General features: G+C 36.1%; 1 protein-coding gene across 5 annotated transcripts in view; it reads right to left on the reverse strand.

Annotated features, from left to right (window-relative positions):
* Positions 1-17,912, reverse strand: part of PDSS2 (decaprenyl diphosphate synthase subunit 2) — a 251,369-nt gene that overhangs the window by 115,940 nt on the left and 117,517 nt on the right. For all 5 annotated transcript variants that reach the window (XM_054699075.1, XM_054699073.1, XM_037520173.2 and 2 more), the window contains exon 3: positions 9,151-9,349. In XM_054699075.1, coding sequence (XP_054555050.1) covers positions 9,151-9,349 — 199 coding nt within the window. The remainder of the gene's footprint in view (positions 1-9,150; positions 9,350-17,912) is intronic.

A 17,912-nucleotide genomic window follows, 5' to 3' on the forward strand; every position in this document is an offset into this window, starting at 1 on the left:
GTGTAGGGTAAAGAAAATGTCAGGCTTTTCTGCCCTTCCGCCATCAGGATAGATGATGGATCCTTGTCCTGAATGCATGCCTGATGGTGGGCACCTGGAATAGGGTGTGGGCATAGGTAGATGGGATACACCTGCGCTAAGACTGCTTTTAAGGGCGGCGTCATGGGGACACCAGCAGAAGCCGAAGTAGAGAAAGCAGCAGTAGAAGCCAAAGCAGAGAAAGCAGCAGTAGAAGCCGAAGCAGAAGCCGAAGCAGAAGCCGAAAAGCAGCAGAACGAACGCTAGAGAGCCCAGATAGAGTGAAGACTTGCTGGGGGCTGGAAGGCCTGCCAGCCTCCCAGCCCCGCCAGCCTCCCAGCCCCCCAGCCAGCACCCCTGCCTGCCATATGCCTGGTGAACCCCAATAAAAAAACCTGCAAAACTACTGAGGACTCTGACTCTTCCTTTACCCAGTCTGCATGGGATCAGAAAACCTGCACTGTGTCCTGTCCTGCCCTTACATAGGGCATAGGCCAGAGGTGCGGGGATGGGGGGAGAAGATTCACCAGAGACAAAGTGGGTAGCAGAACAGGCAGATCTACTGAAATACACTGCTGAGAGGAGCAGCTGGTGAGAGAGGAGAGGTCTGATGCACTATGTAGGTAGCTCCCTGGCTGGGGATCAAACTCATGCCCCAGTTGCTGCTAATAGCTTGATAGCACTGACTTTAACCCCTTTGCCACCGGGGAGGCCCCTCATATATATTTTAAAGATCAAAAATGCAAGTTCAGAAAATGGCTATGATATCAGGTTAATATGTGACTATATTGGCAAGTGTTAAGAAACTAGAAATTTACTAAGGGATTACTTTGGGATTTACTTAGTTTACTTAGGGATTTTTGAAATATTAATTTTATGATCACTGTAACTGATAGGGAGTTTTCTTTATTATTACTACAATATATGACACCCCACTTACCTACTGCACAGATTTACTCTAGTTATGAAAATCTACACTTGAGTGAGTTAGATGTGAAAAAGAACATTGAGGGCCTCCCCTGGTGGTGCAGCGATTGAGCGCTGGGCTGTGAGGCTGCCCACAGCCTCTGCAGCCCAGGTTCGATCCCCGGCTGCCGGCGAGGGTCCCACGTGGCACGCAGATCTCTCCTGCCACCTGCTGCTCCCCTCAGCAGTGTGCTTTGTCTGTCTGCCTGCTCTGTTCCCTGCTCTGGCTCAGGTGAATTCTCTCACCCTCCTGCACTTGTGACTGTATCCAGTGCTTGTATGAATAAATAACTAAATCTGGCCTCCCTGGTGGCGCAAGGGGTTGAGACACAACCTATGAGGCTGTCCGCAGCCACTGCATCATGAGTTCGATCCCCGGCCAGGGAGATGGCCACATGGCACAGCAGACCTCTCCTGATTCACCCACTGCTCCCCTCAGCAGTGTATTTCGGTCAATTTGCCTATTCAGTGCCCCACTCTGTCGGCCTGTGCCCCAGTTCTTGTATGCATGAATAAATAAATCTTAAATAAATAAATAAATAAATAAATAAATCTTTAAAAAAAAAAAAAAAACCTTAAAAAAAAAAAAGAACATTGAAACTGGGTGTCAAACTAAAGAGGCTAATAGACATTAGTTCCATAATTTCCACAAGTAAAATAGTGCTGACAATACTATAAACACATAAAATTGCATTAATGCCTATTTTAGATGAATATGATAGAGAAAAGCCTAAATTTCAAATGATGTAGAATGTTTTCAGGTTTCACTTTCAATATTATTTGAAAGTAAAATTAATACAGCAGATAGACAAACATCAAGTAACCAACAGCAGCCTTTTTATAAAATATATAGATGCTATAAAAGGAGATTTATATGCATAAATTAAGCATATTTATATAAACAAAATTCTTCCTTGCAAACAACATATTTACGCCTGTAGGAAAACAAAGTTAACATAAGGAAATACATCAGTTATGTAAGGAATACATCTGTGCTACTGGTTATTTAGAAATATAAATCACTAATGCTTAATAGACAGCCCCCAAGAGTGACATCATGAGTGTTCTGGGGTGTTAGACAAGACCACGGCTAACTCGCAGCCTCCCATCTGATGTTTAGTGATAGGTCCATTTAATGAAAATGACTACAAAGATTAAAGAAAATAACAGGTTGCATTCAATTCTTTAAATACTACAGGCCTCACTAATACATGTAAAATGAAAGTTTGGTTTTTTTAAAGTGAAATGACAAGTAGTAACCCACAGTCTTATTTGTACTGTGGATTAATCCTGACTACAGATCCCCTCTATAAATACAGGGACAAGGGAAAACCTGGTCCAGATTTCTAAATTACTAATTTCCATTTCATGCTCCTCCCCCCACCAATTATTCAGCACATCTCATTGACAGCTTAATGGTCAAATACTAAAATTCTAAATTCTGGCATAACCATCATTTCATCATTCAGTGATGTTATACATGAACAAAACAAAGAACAATTTATCTCAAAGGAGTCTAAAAATTTATGACTTAAAAAGAGGCATTCTAAATTCTTAGTCCAGAATCTTAACACAATGAAGTGCTAAAATTAAAAGTTGCCCTAGGTTCCATAATTGAAAATGAATGAAAACCCAAGCATTAATTTTTAAACTTACTCTTGAATTCAAAATCTTGTTAATTCACACTTATGTGACTATAGCTATAATAGTAAGAAGACAATTACCAGAGGATTAATATACCAATTTCTATACTCATAGATATTTAAAAATCTAAGTGTTACCTAAAGCAATTACCATGAAGACCCCTAATATCTTCAGGGAAAAGCCAAAGGGAGAATAATTGACTTTGCTAATTTTACCCTTGGTAATTATAAAACAGCTTTGAATTTCATAGGACTGTAGAGCCCTTCATCTAATGGTCTGTCCCAGGAGAAGTACAGAGATAAACACACAATATAAAAATTCAGACAAGAATATACTAGCACAAGAAAATGGAAAGTGGTAGAATGAATAAGTCATAAAAAATTAAAGTTGCTGCAAATATGCTAACTTTAATTACCAAGTTAAATATACACCCTTAAAGAAAAAGCAGGCTGTCATTGTAAAAGCACAGTGACACACTATATACAGAAATTCTGTATTAAGTTCTGCTTGCTCCTTCACTGCTGTGATCTCTACTTACATTATTACTATTGGTAGCAATTTTTCTTTCTCATAACAGAAAATTAAAACATCATTAACTAGAGGGCCTCCCCAGTGGCGCAGCGGTTGAGCGCTGGGTTGCGAAGCTGCCAGCAGCTTCTGCAGTGCCGGTTCGATCCCCGGCTGCTCCCCGGCCACTGGAGGAGGGTCCCACATGGTGCGCAGACCTCTCCTGCCGCGCCCACTGCTCCCCTCAGCAGTGTACTTCGGTCCTTCTGCCTGCTCTGCTCCCCACTCTGGCTCTGGTGAATTCTCTCACCCTCCCGCGCTTCTGTCTGTACCCAGTGCTTGTATAAATAAATAAATAAATCTTTAAAAAAAAAAAAAAAAAAAAAAAACATCATTAACTAGAAATCTAACTTTCCCAAGACATTATCCATATGTATAGACTCGAGAAAACTTAATACTGTTGCAAAGAAATACTTATATCCACCTCCTTCTCCCAAAAAAACCCATTCATGATTAGTATTATACTTAATCAACTTAAATTTCTGGGAAGTCATTTAACAAAATTAGTCCTCTTCTAAAATAAAAGTGAATTTCCTCAAAAAAATACCCTGATGGGACTATTTCCAAGTGTTCAAATGGAAGGAGCTTATTCTAAGGGAGATCTGCTTCATCACAGAGAATTTGACTTTCAAGTCCTTTAGTTATCCCTGACAGTCTCCTCAGTTTAAAATATGTGTCTACATGATTTAGAAATCATCTATTATGTTTAAAAAAGGGCTTTTAAAAGCCTAGATTTGTAGATCAATTACAGACCACTCCCCATGGTGCTCAAGGCCCTCCATAAAAGGCAAGTCAGTGAAATACCTTCTGAAATTGACTTTGTAGAGTCATCCAAGACCCTCTAAAGAACAGGGTGCAAAATATCTATGTTTTGGATGAACAAGAGGGTTGCACAGAGGAAGAGGTTCAACTCAGCACATAACTCTCAAATTTAGGGGGAAAAATACAAAAGCCTAAAAGGAAAAACAATTCCTTATCAGACAAATGTTGAGAAAATGCAAATCTAAAGGTGGAAAGCTGTGCTGAGACCACAAAGTTATAGGGTTCAATGAAGGGTAAGGAAATGCCTGATCATTCTTATTTCAAGAAGTTGTTTCAGGCTGAACTGCTGCCTGGATATGCTAAGGTGGTTTGTTTCCCCCCCTTTTGTAAATCAAGTAGTGCTACTGAAATCCAATGCCTAATGGAGCAGATGGTGAAGGTCTTAGACATTGGAACATTTATAGTGAAGCTTCTGAATGCAAAACACCAAGAGTGGATTTCACAGACTGTGAATCTTATTTGATTTTGATGGGAGTAAAGCCTCAATTTTCACTGAACTTGAACAATACTAAAAGAAAGAATGTGTGAATGATACAAACCAACTAAGAAAAAAGAACATTAAATATTCACATGAAGTGAAGTAGTTAAAGCAAATGAATACTTGTCTGTCATTATAGCATGATTATATTTGTGCTTAATACCACCACTTAAACTTATGTAAGATTTTATAGACTACCTTAAAGTAAGTTAAAATTGATCATTATTGCCTTTGTCTAAAGGCAGTAAGCCTTGTTTGTTTTTTTTTAACATAGGGGTCATGCTGATGGCTAATCATTTAAGAGTGCATTTAATAATAATGCCCATAACATCCTCCACTCAGATATGTGGGTATAATTCCTGAGTGGCCAGTTGTTGGCTAGAACTAGTCATGTGCAACACAAGGCACCAGACAAGACTTAAACTTCTTAAGCTTTCTGAGACTCCCTTCTCTAAGGCCCAAACTTCATCACAGACCACAGCAGGTATAGTGAAGAGAGAAGGTGTACAATACAGTCAGAGAGTGGTGATGAATTACTCATTCATCCACTAACACGCAAATTTCAATAAAGAAGAGAATTTAGTGGAACCCATCGGAGTAAAATTTATACTTAGAAAATACAACAATTTGAGGGTGAATAAAAATAAAAAGAATGCCTAGATGATAATAAATCACTGGAGGGAGATTTGAGACTATTATTCCATTTTATATAGCCAAGTCATTTTTTATTTTAGCTTTCCTTTCACATGTATGTAAGCTACATATTAAAAGTACCATACTATTTTCTCCCTAGAAATCAGTTTGGCTGTTCCATTAAAATATGTGCTGGTCAAAAGTGTGATGGGAAGCACAATGCTACTTTTCTCCCCATTATCTATGTTCTGCATCTTCCAGATTTTTGGTTGGGCCATGGCTTCCCTTACAGGTAGGTAGATAAGTGTGGTTATATCACTAAATTCTGACAAATAGGATATAAGCATAAGGATCTCAAATTACTTCTGAGAAATGTCTTTAAAATGATAACATTATATAATTTATCATCCAAACTGGAACACTTGAGAGAAAAGGAAGTGCTAAAATAATTTAGATTTTATATTTTGTGCAACACGTATTTTATTAACAACTGATTTTATATGTTGTTGGATTCTAGTAATTATAGTCAAAAACTATTCAAAAATGAAAAATAAGATAATGTCTATGTACACTGAAATAAAAAAGTACTTCTTTACCTTTACTATTTGAGCATTAAAAAAATAACCAGCAGAATAATTACACTTACTATGTATTCACAGACTTTAATTAGTTTCTTAGCCATATTTGTTTCTAATACTGTTACTGGCATATTTATGAAGAATGTATTTTTAAAAATATGGCATTTAAAAAAAACTGCCCATAATTTTCTTCAGTTGTATTTCATGATTAATTTGATGTTATTGTAACCTTCAATTTGATTTTTACTGGGAGACCATAATAGTTTTAATTGAGAAAATGCTCCTTATAAAGGTTCTAAGGTCCTAAGTTCAGAGCAAATTTGCTACACGGAGCAGATTTTGAATTCTGATTTTTTTCATAGTGAAAAGTATAACTATTCCAGCCCAAATATTTTCAAGATACTGTCTTTTTTGCTTCCTTCAGAAAGGACCTTTTTTTTGACAATATTTTTGAAACACAAAATTTGTCTAATAAATCATTCTATGATTCTTTTGAATGTTTAGCCAAAATCAGATGTTACAAAATCTAGGCCTTCTCAATTTCATTTGGTTTGCATACATACATAATTTATTCAACACAGGAACATCACCACAAGAGTCTTCCTATAAGGTGAGCTATTCCAAGTCATAAATATAGAATAGCAAATTTTAATCTTGTATAGCATTTGAGTTTTTATTATTTATTTTATTCATTTCCTTCCTTGTTTTTGTAGGGAAAAACTGCAATGGAAGCTTTGTTTTCATCAGTTGTAATTCCCTAAAAGTTTCATTTGATGAAAACTTGATTTAAGATTTCCAGTTGACTTTGAACAAAATGTCACCAACATTCTGATGGTCCATGTATAATAAAGTTCAGTAACATTTTTGGATATAAAGATTTCTAAAATCTCATTGAAGACAGGCAACCAAAAGAAAATGAACACACTGTCCTACTAAAATATATTTTTATACTCAACATCAGCTGTATCCCCCAAATCTTGTAGTTCAGTGATTCTGACTATAAAGATACTTGTAAATTTTTATAAGCAGAGCTTCTATTTCAATTAGTAGAATGTTGATGATTGTTTGATGCAATTATGTATTATGGATGTGCCACAACTAATTCCAACTATTCTATAGGTTTCTTAATGTAGTTAGAATATTGTTTTTATCACAACTTTGTGTACATCATCAAAACTGTACTTGTTTTATTATTCTAAGAATTTTATCTTCAATGTTGAACTTTTAAACTGAACCTCCAACCTCACTCATTGTGGCTTTTCTCTGATGGACTACACATCCAAAGCTTTAACTCGATTCTATGAATGGATGGGAAAAATAAAACATTTTTAGACTCAACTAGAGTGGTTTAATTACCTGAAGTAGCTGATGGCACTCACTAAAAACTGGTATTATTTAACTGTTTGCAAAGTTATTCTGCCAATGGAGCAAAAAAAAAACCATAAAGCTATTGCTTCTCTTTTCCTATGTGCACATAGAAATTTGTAGTAAAAAATGAGTGAAATTAATTTAGAATAACAGTCATTTATCTAAATAAAAGTTAAGCTACTCAAGGTGGTTACGTATATACAATTCAGAAGCTTTGTATGTTAAATCATCATATTCAGGCAGTTTCTTAAAAGAAACTACTAACTTTGGAAGTAGATTCTGACACTTCTCCAGCAGATTTAAATTTTTTCCTGTGCTCAATGATACTAATGTGGTCTCCACAGTGAAGTCAGTAAATGTCAGTATTATATAAAAGTTATATAATCCCTATCATTTTCTCAAGAAACAAAAATTCAGTACTTAAAAAACAAAATATATGCTGTTTTTATATATACTTTTTTTTAGCATACTGTTGCAAAAGTTTTATTGCCAGAAAAAGTGTTGCCAAACAATAACATAGTTAAAGGTTTCATTATATAAGCATGTACTTATTTCCCATATTTCAAAGACATTGACCCTTCAATGTACTTGGTTTCCCAGTGAACTTTTCGATTAATACCTGGTGACTTTGTAATTTTGAAGGTCAGGCAGGGACCACACAACAATGTGTTGATAGTCTAAGTGGCTGGCTGGGGCAGCAGTATAAACTTCTCTCACCACCTGAAACAGGAATTTACTGTCCCAAGACACTCAGCACACTTTGTTGTATCAGGAATTGCCCTGGATTCTGTCCTTGACTGGAGGGTGTCCCAAAAGGTTGAAGAAGAGATGATTTATTGCTTGTCTTTCAGATTTAATAACATAAGAACTATCCCCATTGTACATGTTTCTCATGTACAATTAGCCTACAGTACACAAAAAATGAGGCAGAGATTGCAAGTATAAATGGGAGATCTATAAAATCCATCCTGTTTTACTCTAATGTAATTATTACCAAACATCCTCTATTAGAAAGTGAAAACTCCAGGACAAATGATAAGTCAGATGGGATTCTGGGATAGCAGACTTAACACTGGAAATTGTTATTAGCAAACCAGGATATACACTCACTGATCTTCAAGAGAAGGAAATCTGCTCTTTGCTGCCCTTCTGCCTCCTTCCTTTCTGTTGAAGGGGTGAGGACATGATGGCAACTATCTTGGGCTGCAAAGTGTTAAGATAGGAATGTCAGAGCAGTAGACAGGAGACTAGGTTCCTGGTATTGTAAAATTATCATACCAACCTTGAACTGCCTAGTCCTGAATGTCTGTAAACACACACAAAAGATACTCCTGCCACCAATATTTTATAGTCAAACTTAATTCTAACCAAAACATCAAGAATGTCTCTAGAATCTTTCTAGAAAGCAGCTTGACAGTATGTATGAAGAATACTAAAAGTGTTTAGAGCCTTTGAATTTTTAGGTATTTATCTTAAAGAAATAATCTAGAGAGAGGAAAATTGATGTGTATGGATATTTACTACAGATTTATGATAATAAAAATTTAGAGGCAACCTAAATTCCAAAAGAGCAATTTATTTAAGTAAATGATATTAACATCTAAATGATCAAGTATTACATAAACACAGAAAAGCTTATGAAAAGTGTTAATAACATGGGGAAAAGGCTATATCATAATATGAAGTAGGAAAAACTAGCAGGATTAAAAAAAACCTTATATTTTTCATCGATGCTACCAAAAAATCCACATATGTGTAAGTATTAAAAAAAAGAACAAAAAAGACTAAACCCAAATACATCAAAATATTAACTAATAGTAGTTATTTCTGGATAGTAAGAATACATATTTACTCATATCTTTATATCAATATGTAACTCTACCCTATAATTAACAAATAATTTATCCTATTATCAGAAAAAAAAGTCATTTTAAAGACTTTCCTGGGATTTACCAGTTTTACCAGGTGTTGACACTGTCTTCATCATCATCATCACAATTTACTGTACTGGCTCCAGCAATCCACAGACAGTACCTAAAAGTCACCCAGAAATAAGCAAACTATGCCCGGGTTTACCTTGGTGTTCTGTAGCAGAGCTAGTCCATTGCAGGCATTTGCTAGAAGAAAGTCTCCACTTAAGATAGCTATTTTATTTCCAAACTGCATGTCTTTCAGTGGTCCATCAGAAGATTGCAATTCACTTAAGTTTACTATCCCACGATGTACGAGGAGAGCTGTATGGATAAGTTCTGTGATTTCTGCCAAACTTCTTTGACTAAAACAAAAAGTAAGACTAGTCTGAGTGTGAAGAATAGCACCAGATCACTATGGTGAGACTTCAGCTTTCAACAATAAGATACTTTATAGATAGGTCTCTCTATTTTTAAATTATTCCCATTAATGGTGTTTGTAATAGAGGCCTCTCTACTGAGTAGTTTAGGATCTGTAAGCAGATCTTGACACTTCCCTTCTTTATAACATTCTCACTCTCTTCTCCATGAGTCACCAGGATTCCCCAGAAAGAAGCTAGCCCCCTCTACAGATCTTCTTAGTTATTTTGCTCTCAGTATACCTTTCCCACTTCTATAACTTTAGGATTTCTAAGAATTTTTTCTAGTCCCTAATACAACTCCAAATTAAGTGGAACATAACCTGTGTACAACATTTTGCTCAGTAATTTTATGCATTATCTTTTTGATCCTAAATGCAAAGCAATAGCATTTATAGAGATGAGTAAAATGTGGCCTCTTTCTTCAAGAACCTTACTTTTCAGAATACGAACCAATATTAAATAAGATAAAGAAAGTTCTTGAAGAAATTATAACACAGTACTGTATCAGGTGGGATTTCATGAGATGTTTCCTTTTCTATAGTTTGTACATTTTCTATAATGACAAAATTATTAATTTTATATTCATAAATCATCAACATTTACTAAAGAATTTATTTTTCTAAAGATTTATTTATTTATGCATACAAGAGCTGGGGGTGCAGGCCAGAGATGCGGGGGGTGAGAGGATTCACCAGAGAGTAGGGAGCAGAATAGGCTGATCTACTGAAATATACTGCTGAGGGGAGCAGCGGGGGAGACAGAAGAGTCTGATGCACCATGTGGGTTACCTCCCTGGCCAGGAATGGAACTCGTGCTGCAGTGGCTGCCGATAGCTTCATATTGCTGTGACTTAATCCGTTGTGCCACCAGGGAGGCCCTTACTAAAGAATTCAAACCTCATAAACACCTTATGGTGGGTATTAATAACTTCTTCTATATAGGGGAGAAAATTGTTCCGTGCATTCAATAACCTGCCAAAAGCGCACAGTAACAAAGAGTGGGAAATCTGCTGGTATCTGTACCAGTGGTGCCATGGGAGTCGTGCCTCTTGGTTCCTTGTTCCTGTATGGTCTCCTCCACACTAACACTAGGTTTGACAATGTGACTTGCATTAGACAATAACATATTGACAAACACAATACAAACAAAATTTGATAAGTGCTTATGCAATGAGATCTGTCCAGTAAATCAATCACATGAGTGACTGCCAGGCAGAAGAACCACCCAGTCAAACCCAGAATGGTAAGAAGTAAAATGGCTGTTTCAAGTCACTAAATTTTAGGGTAGTTTGCTATTTGGCAATAGCTATATGACACAGAAACTGTATATTTAGGAGTGGATTGGTGCTGCAAGAAAAGCTTAAAATATGTGCCAATGGCTTTAAGTTAGAGTGGTGGGGACTAACCCAGTGGAAGCTGGAAAAGGAGAAAATTGTAATTGGAAAATTGAGAAAGGACAAAATACACAACAAGGCAATGAAACAACTGGCAGAACTGTTGCTTGTAGTAACCTGAAAGATAGAAAATATACCTAATAAACTTACAGATCTGCATAAGGACATTTCCAGGCAGAATGCTAAAATTGTCAACTGGGTTCTTTAGCTGCGCATGATAAGGCAATGACAAAAAATTCAGTTTTAAAATGCGTCATTTGTCTGCATTAGTATTCCTTCCAGTTGATGAAATTCCAGGAGCTTTTAATGAATTAAAGCTGCATTTGCCTCAAGAAGCCAGGAATTTACTGACTAGTTCAAAAATAATTACTTACACCATAGGATAAGAAGACACACAACGGTGTTGCTGTTTCATCACCCAGTATCGTTTCTGCCAAACTTGTGGTCTATATATGAGCACATGCAGAATGGATTTCTTCATACCCAAACCAACACAGAAGCATGGCACAGAAGATGGGAACATTTAACAGGGAAGGCTTACATTTGCATGTATTGAATTATAGGATTTTTAAAAAAGATTTATTTATTTATGCATACAAGAGCTGGGGTGCAGGTCAGAGGTGTGGGGGTGTGAGAGGATTCACCAGAAACAGAGTGGGGAGCAGAACAGGCAGAATGACTGAAATACACTGCTGAGGGGAGCCGTGGACGAGACAGGAGAGGTCTGCTGTGCCATGTGGGTACCATGTGCATGTGCCATGTCCCTGGCCGGCCGGGGACAGAACTTGTGCTGCAGAGGCTGTGGATAGCTTCACAGTGCTGTGCTTAACCCCTTGTGCCACCAGGGAGGCCCCTGAATTTTAGAAGGATTTGAAAAGGTGCAGCATCACATAGAAAAAGAATGTGAACATATTCTCAGAAGGAAATTATACCCTAAAAGAAAAAAAGCAGCTATTCTACACTATGCCAAATTTCAAAATCTAGAGAATGATCATCAAAGTAAGTTCAGCTCTCATGTTCCTTTGTTCCACTACCCATAATCTATCCCTGCAATATACTATTCATGTGTCAAATTTTCTTTATAGTTTTTTTTTAAATTTGTTATTGCTATGCATTTCATCTAAACATCATTTCCAATACTGAAGGTATAAATTATGTAAAGTATTTTAGAGTTCTGACTTTTTATGTTTTTTTTTTTCCAAATTTGACTTTGAGAAAGTACATTATCACAACAATGACTTTGTGTAAGCATTGCGTGTGTACATAAAACCCTTGAAACTTCCTCAATGAATGAAGAGATGTCCTTCTTAGCCACCTGCATTTGTGCAAGACAAAATTTCTCCCAGTAGGTGTTTTATTGTATAAAGTGACTTATGAAGTTTTCTGCCATGTTTTTATAAATGTTTCTCAATATTCAAATAAATGTTTTTAAAGGTTTAAAACATAAAAAAGTTTTTAAAGGTTTCCTTTTAAATTATATTTTTCCAGATTTATACTTTTAGAGTTTTGATCTTTAAGCATTGTGATTTTGGGGATTTTAGAATTAAGGAATTTTGATCTTTGGGGATTTCAACATTCAGGATTATGGCATTCAGGATTTTGTCTTTTGGGATTATGACCCAAATTCCTTTCTATGGATAAGAAATCAAGTTGAGACAGCTACTCAACTACAAGTAAGAATAATTTCTTATTGAAAAGTGAAAATAACTCAGAGGGCACAGCAAAAGCCATGAAGAACAGTGGACTAGGGAACCACTTCCAGTAAACAGAAGTAGGCCTTAAATTTCTGGATTTCTGAATTACTATGAATTTCTGAATTACTATGGGCCAGTGGCTGCAATGTTCCTCCCATTCCTCCTTCTTTTTAATGGAATTGACTACTGTGGGTATCTTGTTCTTAACTGACAAATTGTATGCTAGATGTATAGTAGGGGAGGAGTTATGGATAGAAAAATAAATTGGCCTATTTAATTCCCAGTTTCCTGGAGTAAGAGTGGTTATACTCCTGGAGTCATATCCACAAACAGACCTACATAAATTACAGGATCATGACACCATGAAACAGATGGAACTTTGGGTCTTGGGAGGTGGTAAGTATATTCTGCATAAGGAAGGAGTGTGAATCACTGGGATGTGACAGATTGTATACTAATGTCCACCAATGAATCACACCTCCTGATATCCCGAACTTAGCTTAGCTATGTGTCTTGTTTAATCAAATAAGCTTGGTGTTTTTACAATGGGATTTATCCTCTTTGATTGTTTTCCTGCAAGTAAATGTGAAGAAATCCAGTCTAGCTTCCTAGAGAATTAAAGACTGCATAGAGAGAAGCCCAGATCTCCAAGAAAAGCTCAGTTCCCAGCTGACTTATCAGGTAAATGAAATCACATAAATAATTCCAAGAGGAACCAGCAGAACAGCCCCGCCTACTCATAGAACTAGAGAAATAAATGGTTTGCTGTTTCAGGACACCAAGTTTGAGGTGATTTGTTATGCGACAATATGTAACTAAGAGACTTTAAAACCCAATCTATTTTCTTCTATACAAGGCTGTCTCCTAGATATACCAGTTGCAGATTTTTTAAAAATTTCCCTGAAGAAGGAAAATTTAAGTTAAATCTCAAAGATAAGGGCCTCCCTGGTGGCACAAGGGGTTAAGACGCAACCTGTGAAGCTTACTGCAGCCACTGTAGCACGAGTTCGATCCCCGGGCAGGGAGCAACCCACATGGCAGAGCAGACCTCTCCTGGCTCACCCGCTGCTACCTTCAGCAGTGTATTTTAGTCAATCTACCTGTTCTGTTCCCCTCTGTCTCTGGTGAATCCTCTCACCCCTCGCACCTCTGGCCTGCACCCCCGTTTTTGTATGCATAAATAAATCAATCTTGAAAAAAAATCTTCAAAGATAAGAAGGATTTCCATAGCTGGAGAGAAAGGGTAGACACAATAGTTGGGATTAGGAATCCTACATTAAGGAAACCAGGAATCAAAGGTTAGAGAAGGCAAGAGCAGAAAATGTGACCAGAGAGTAAGGAGGTCCATTTGGCCAGTAGAGGGTCTGTGTGTATTAGTTAAGAAGTAGCAGTCTCAAGTTAAGTTATAGTAGGTTAAAGGGTCTGCATTTTATTGTACAGGTAGTGTTTTTTTAGAAGGGGGATAATATATATTTTTTTTAAATGATTTAGGAAGAATGTACTGAAGGTGATATGTAGAAATATCTGAAAAAGAAGGTAGCGAAGGTAGAGAGATTAGTGGAGAAAGCTATTACAAAAGTCCAAGGAAAATGAAACACAGGGCTTGAACCAAAAGTCAAATTTAAGTATTTGACCTAGGATAAGATCCTATACATGGAGACAAATAAATATAAAATAATGAAATAATATGAGATTCTTCTGTCAAAAAAAAAGAACTAGTTTAATAATTTTAACACAGTAATTACATAAACATACATCAAAATAAAGGTGCCAACAATCACATTTCTACTTTTATTTCTTTTGTTAAAAAATATTAAAAAAATGATCCAGTGGACATATTGTACTTCATTGCTAATTGGGAAAATGGGAGAAAAAGATGAGCCAATGAGTTGAACAGTTTCTGAGAGTAAATAAACTGTCTAAATCAAAACCTCAATACATCTCAAAGAAAATCACTAAGCATGAAGGCTACTAATTGAGAAGTTAATAGAAAACACAAAACAAGAAAAGAAATGGAGCTAATATTTAAAATTTTCCTTTGAAAAAGTGACTAAAAGAAAGGAGTAAAAATATATTTGATTAGTATCCTGTTTTCTAGTTTATGAAACATTTCACCGTAAAGATCCATGTAGTCACAGTTCACAAAAATCACATATGAGATTATGGGCAATTATAAAATTCGAGAAGGGTTAAGTATTGGATAAATCTCTCATGCAAATCAGCTTAGGAAGAAAGCAATAACCAGGCAAGTCAGAAGTTCTGGGTGCTCTGAATTACCCTACAGATGAAAATGAGTTATGAGCTTTTAATAAAGATAGCTGTAATCACAAAACAGCATTCATTAAATAAATAGCAATCTTTAAATTCCACATGGTCAGAAAAACAAAATCAAAGTAATAATGCTGTGAATATTAATAATACAAGTGAAAATAATACAAGTATTATTAATACTTGTATTAATAATACAAGTGAAAAACCATCATTTGTACAGTACCCACCATTTACAAAGAACTTTCATTAACATCATCTACTTGTGATTCTTATTAATCAGTTATGGGGAGGTTAAATACTTGGTCAAGAATACTCTGTAAAGGACAAAACTGGAATTCAGAGTTACCTCGTCATAGTGATCAAGTGCAAAGTTACCAACACTGGCATAGGCCCACCTCAGTCTTCTCCAGTTTTCATCCCTAGTTCTACGCACAACAGAAGAGAACTTTCTAAGAGAAAGTACATATATGAACAGAGTTAACTCTTTTTATTCATGGTAACTTGGGAAAGTAATCAAGTTGTCTCCAAATTATTTGATCAAAACTAAATCAAATGACTCAGCCCAATCAGGAATCTGAATAATAGTTTTACTTTTGCTTATAACAGTTCCACAAAGTCAGTGGGCAAGTCCCTTAAATTTTCAGGCCCTTGGTCTTCTCATTGCTGAAAGAAGACCTTTCCAGTTCCCAAATTCTAAGATCCAGGACTTTAAAAAATAGTACTTATCTAGACTGGCAGTTATTAGTTAAGAAGAGACAAAATACTGCTCTTATTTATACCTTTCTATAAGAAATAAAAAATGAACAGTCATCTTTAAATCTGTCCTGCAATTCCATTATCTACTGTGCTCTCAACTTCTAAGATCCAGATAAACAATTCCAGATCACATTAGGCAAGAGTCTAATTTAGTACATGGCAGAGAAGCAGTGACAGTATGAAAGAATGTGGGGAATTTTCCTCCTCATTATTTTATTCCTATTTTAGCCACACAAAGCAATCTGTAAATTTTCAATGTACTGGATTTCAAAAATTATCTTAAAGAAAAGTCTTCATGCCATTTTATGAATATATTTTAGTACATCTGGGTATATTTCATGCTAAATCTTGATTGAAAAAACAACAAATTAATACCATTCAAGTAGCCTGAGTAAGGAGGTAATTAATTACCACATAGAATAAAACTCTGAGGATTAATGGATGTTTTTATAAGAATTTTCACCAAATCACTTTCCTCTCCATTATATGTTAAACAAGTTCATCTGCTTTGACCCATTTTCTTCCAACATCCCTCCAAATATTTTAGCAACCTAAGTTTTAGAAGCAAGGATGGCAGGCATTACTAGTTACTTATTCATTCTTTCCTTCCTCATGACAAACAAGACTTTGGTTATATTTGGAGTGACAATGTACTCACTTAAAAGTACTCTACCTCTCCAATATCCCCTGAGGCTAGAGGTGATCACAGTCTGACCAATGAAATAAAAGATGGAATTCACTAGATGTAGTTTCTGAGAAACAGGATATTGAGTTCCTGATATAAGGTAACATATTCAGTGGTATGCAACTTTGGCATTTTGACTTACCCTTCTTCCTGTCTATGGCTCAGCTACTTGAGGAAAAATAGACTTAAAGATCTTAAAAAGGCCCCAATCTAAGGATGGAAGAGCAGTTAGAAAGGAGAAGCCTGGGCCCCTGATGACTTGCTTCTTTGAGGGCTGCACCACCTCTGCTATGACCATCACTAGACTTATTATCAAAGATAAATAAACACTGTATTCTTCAAAACTGCTGTTTGTTAGAGTCCTGTGACATGTAGCCTAATAAATTCCTGAAAGACATGGTCACTAAAAATTATACCATAAAAATGATAAAGACATTTATATTATTTGTGTGTTCTGGATTTATTCATTATCTCTTAGCGAGAGTTCTGCATTATTTATAAACAGAGAATTTTTTTTAAAGATTTATTTATGCAGACAAGATCTGGGGTACAGGCCAGAGATGCCAGAGCGGGGGAGAGGATTCACCAGAGACAGAGTGGGGAGCAGAACAGCCAGACTGACTGAAACACACTGCTGAGGGGAGCAGCGGGCGAGGCAGGAGAGGTCTGCTTCTCCATGTGGGTTGCTCCCTGGCTGGCCGGGGATTCGGATTGCTTCATGCTTCATAGTACAGTGTTTAACCCCTTGCTCCACCAGGGAGGCACATAAAAATAGAGAATCTTTTTGTTCTACTTATTATCATCTCTACAGAGGCTCATTGTAGTTATGCACCATACCACTTTCACTATAGGATGAGAGATAAATATATATTTTTTAAAGGATTTGGAAAGATCAATCCATGTGCCACTTATGTGAAGTTTTCTCTCACTTTTCCAGAGTTAACTCCTCTGTGCTTTACAGTCTTTGCACATAGCTCAGTCATTTATTATACTATACTGTTATTTTTATCACCATCTATCTTCCTGCCACCATTCTCCCTCACTACACTATAAAATATACAATCCTAACTTCACTAGTTTGCCTACAAATATTTGTTAAATGACTAACTCTTTACTTAGTAATCAGCTTTATAAAGGTTTGAGAATTGTTATCATTATTGGTTTCAAAAGGAAACGAATGACATAAACCAAAAAGTAAGGTTTATAGAATCAGAGTGAGAAGTGACCCCAGAGGTTAATTAACCTTAATTAGCTGCTTCCAGGGATGAGTGATAACTACCTCACGAGTCAGGTCTGCTGATGAATAGTTTTAATTATTAGAAAGTGTTTCTTATATTAACTAGAAATACTTAAAATGTTTTACACATTTAATTTGTTGTTAAAATAGAAGGGTCAATTGTGTTCTATCACACAAGCAAGGGAGACAAAGCATTGAATCTTTTATCTTTCCCATTCTACTTTGTCCTTTTTCTTTCAACTTCCCTCTTTGCTTTACATTTTTTGTTAAAGCATAATACAGCAATTTATTTAGATACTTAAAATAAAAGGGAACTAAAGATCACAAAGTTATACACACAAAGAAGCGTGTCATATTAGATGGCATAAATGAATACACCACGGTGTGGTGGTGGTTAACTAAAGATAAAACTAAACACCCTTCACTTTCTTTCTTTTTGAGAGGTTTAAAAAAATAGAGAAAAGTACAGA

This window comes from Talpa occidentalis, unplaced genomic scaffold, assembly GCF_014898055.3.
Source record: "Talpa occidentalis isolate TD23 unplaced genomic scaffold, MPIMG_talOcc4v2.1 talOcc4.2, whole genome shotgun sequence".
Lineage (NCBI taxonomy): Eukaryota > Metazoa > Chordata > Mammalia > Eulipotyphla > Talpidae > Talpa > Talpa occidentalis.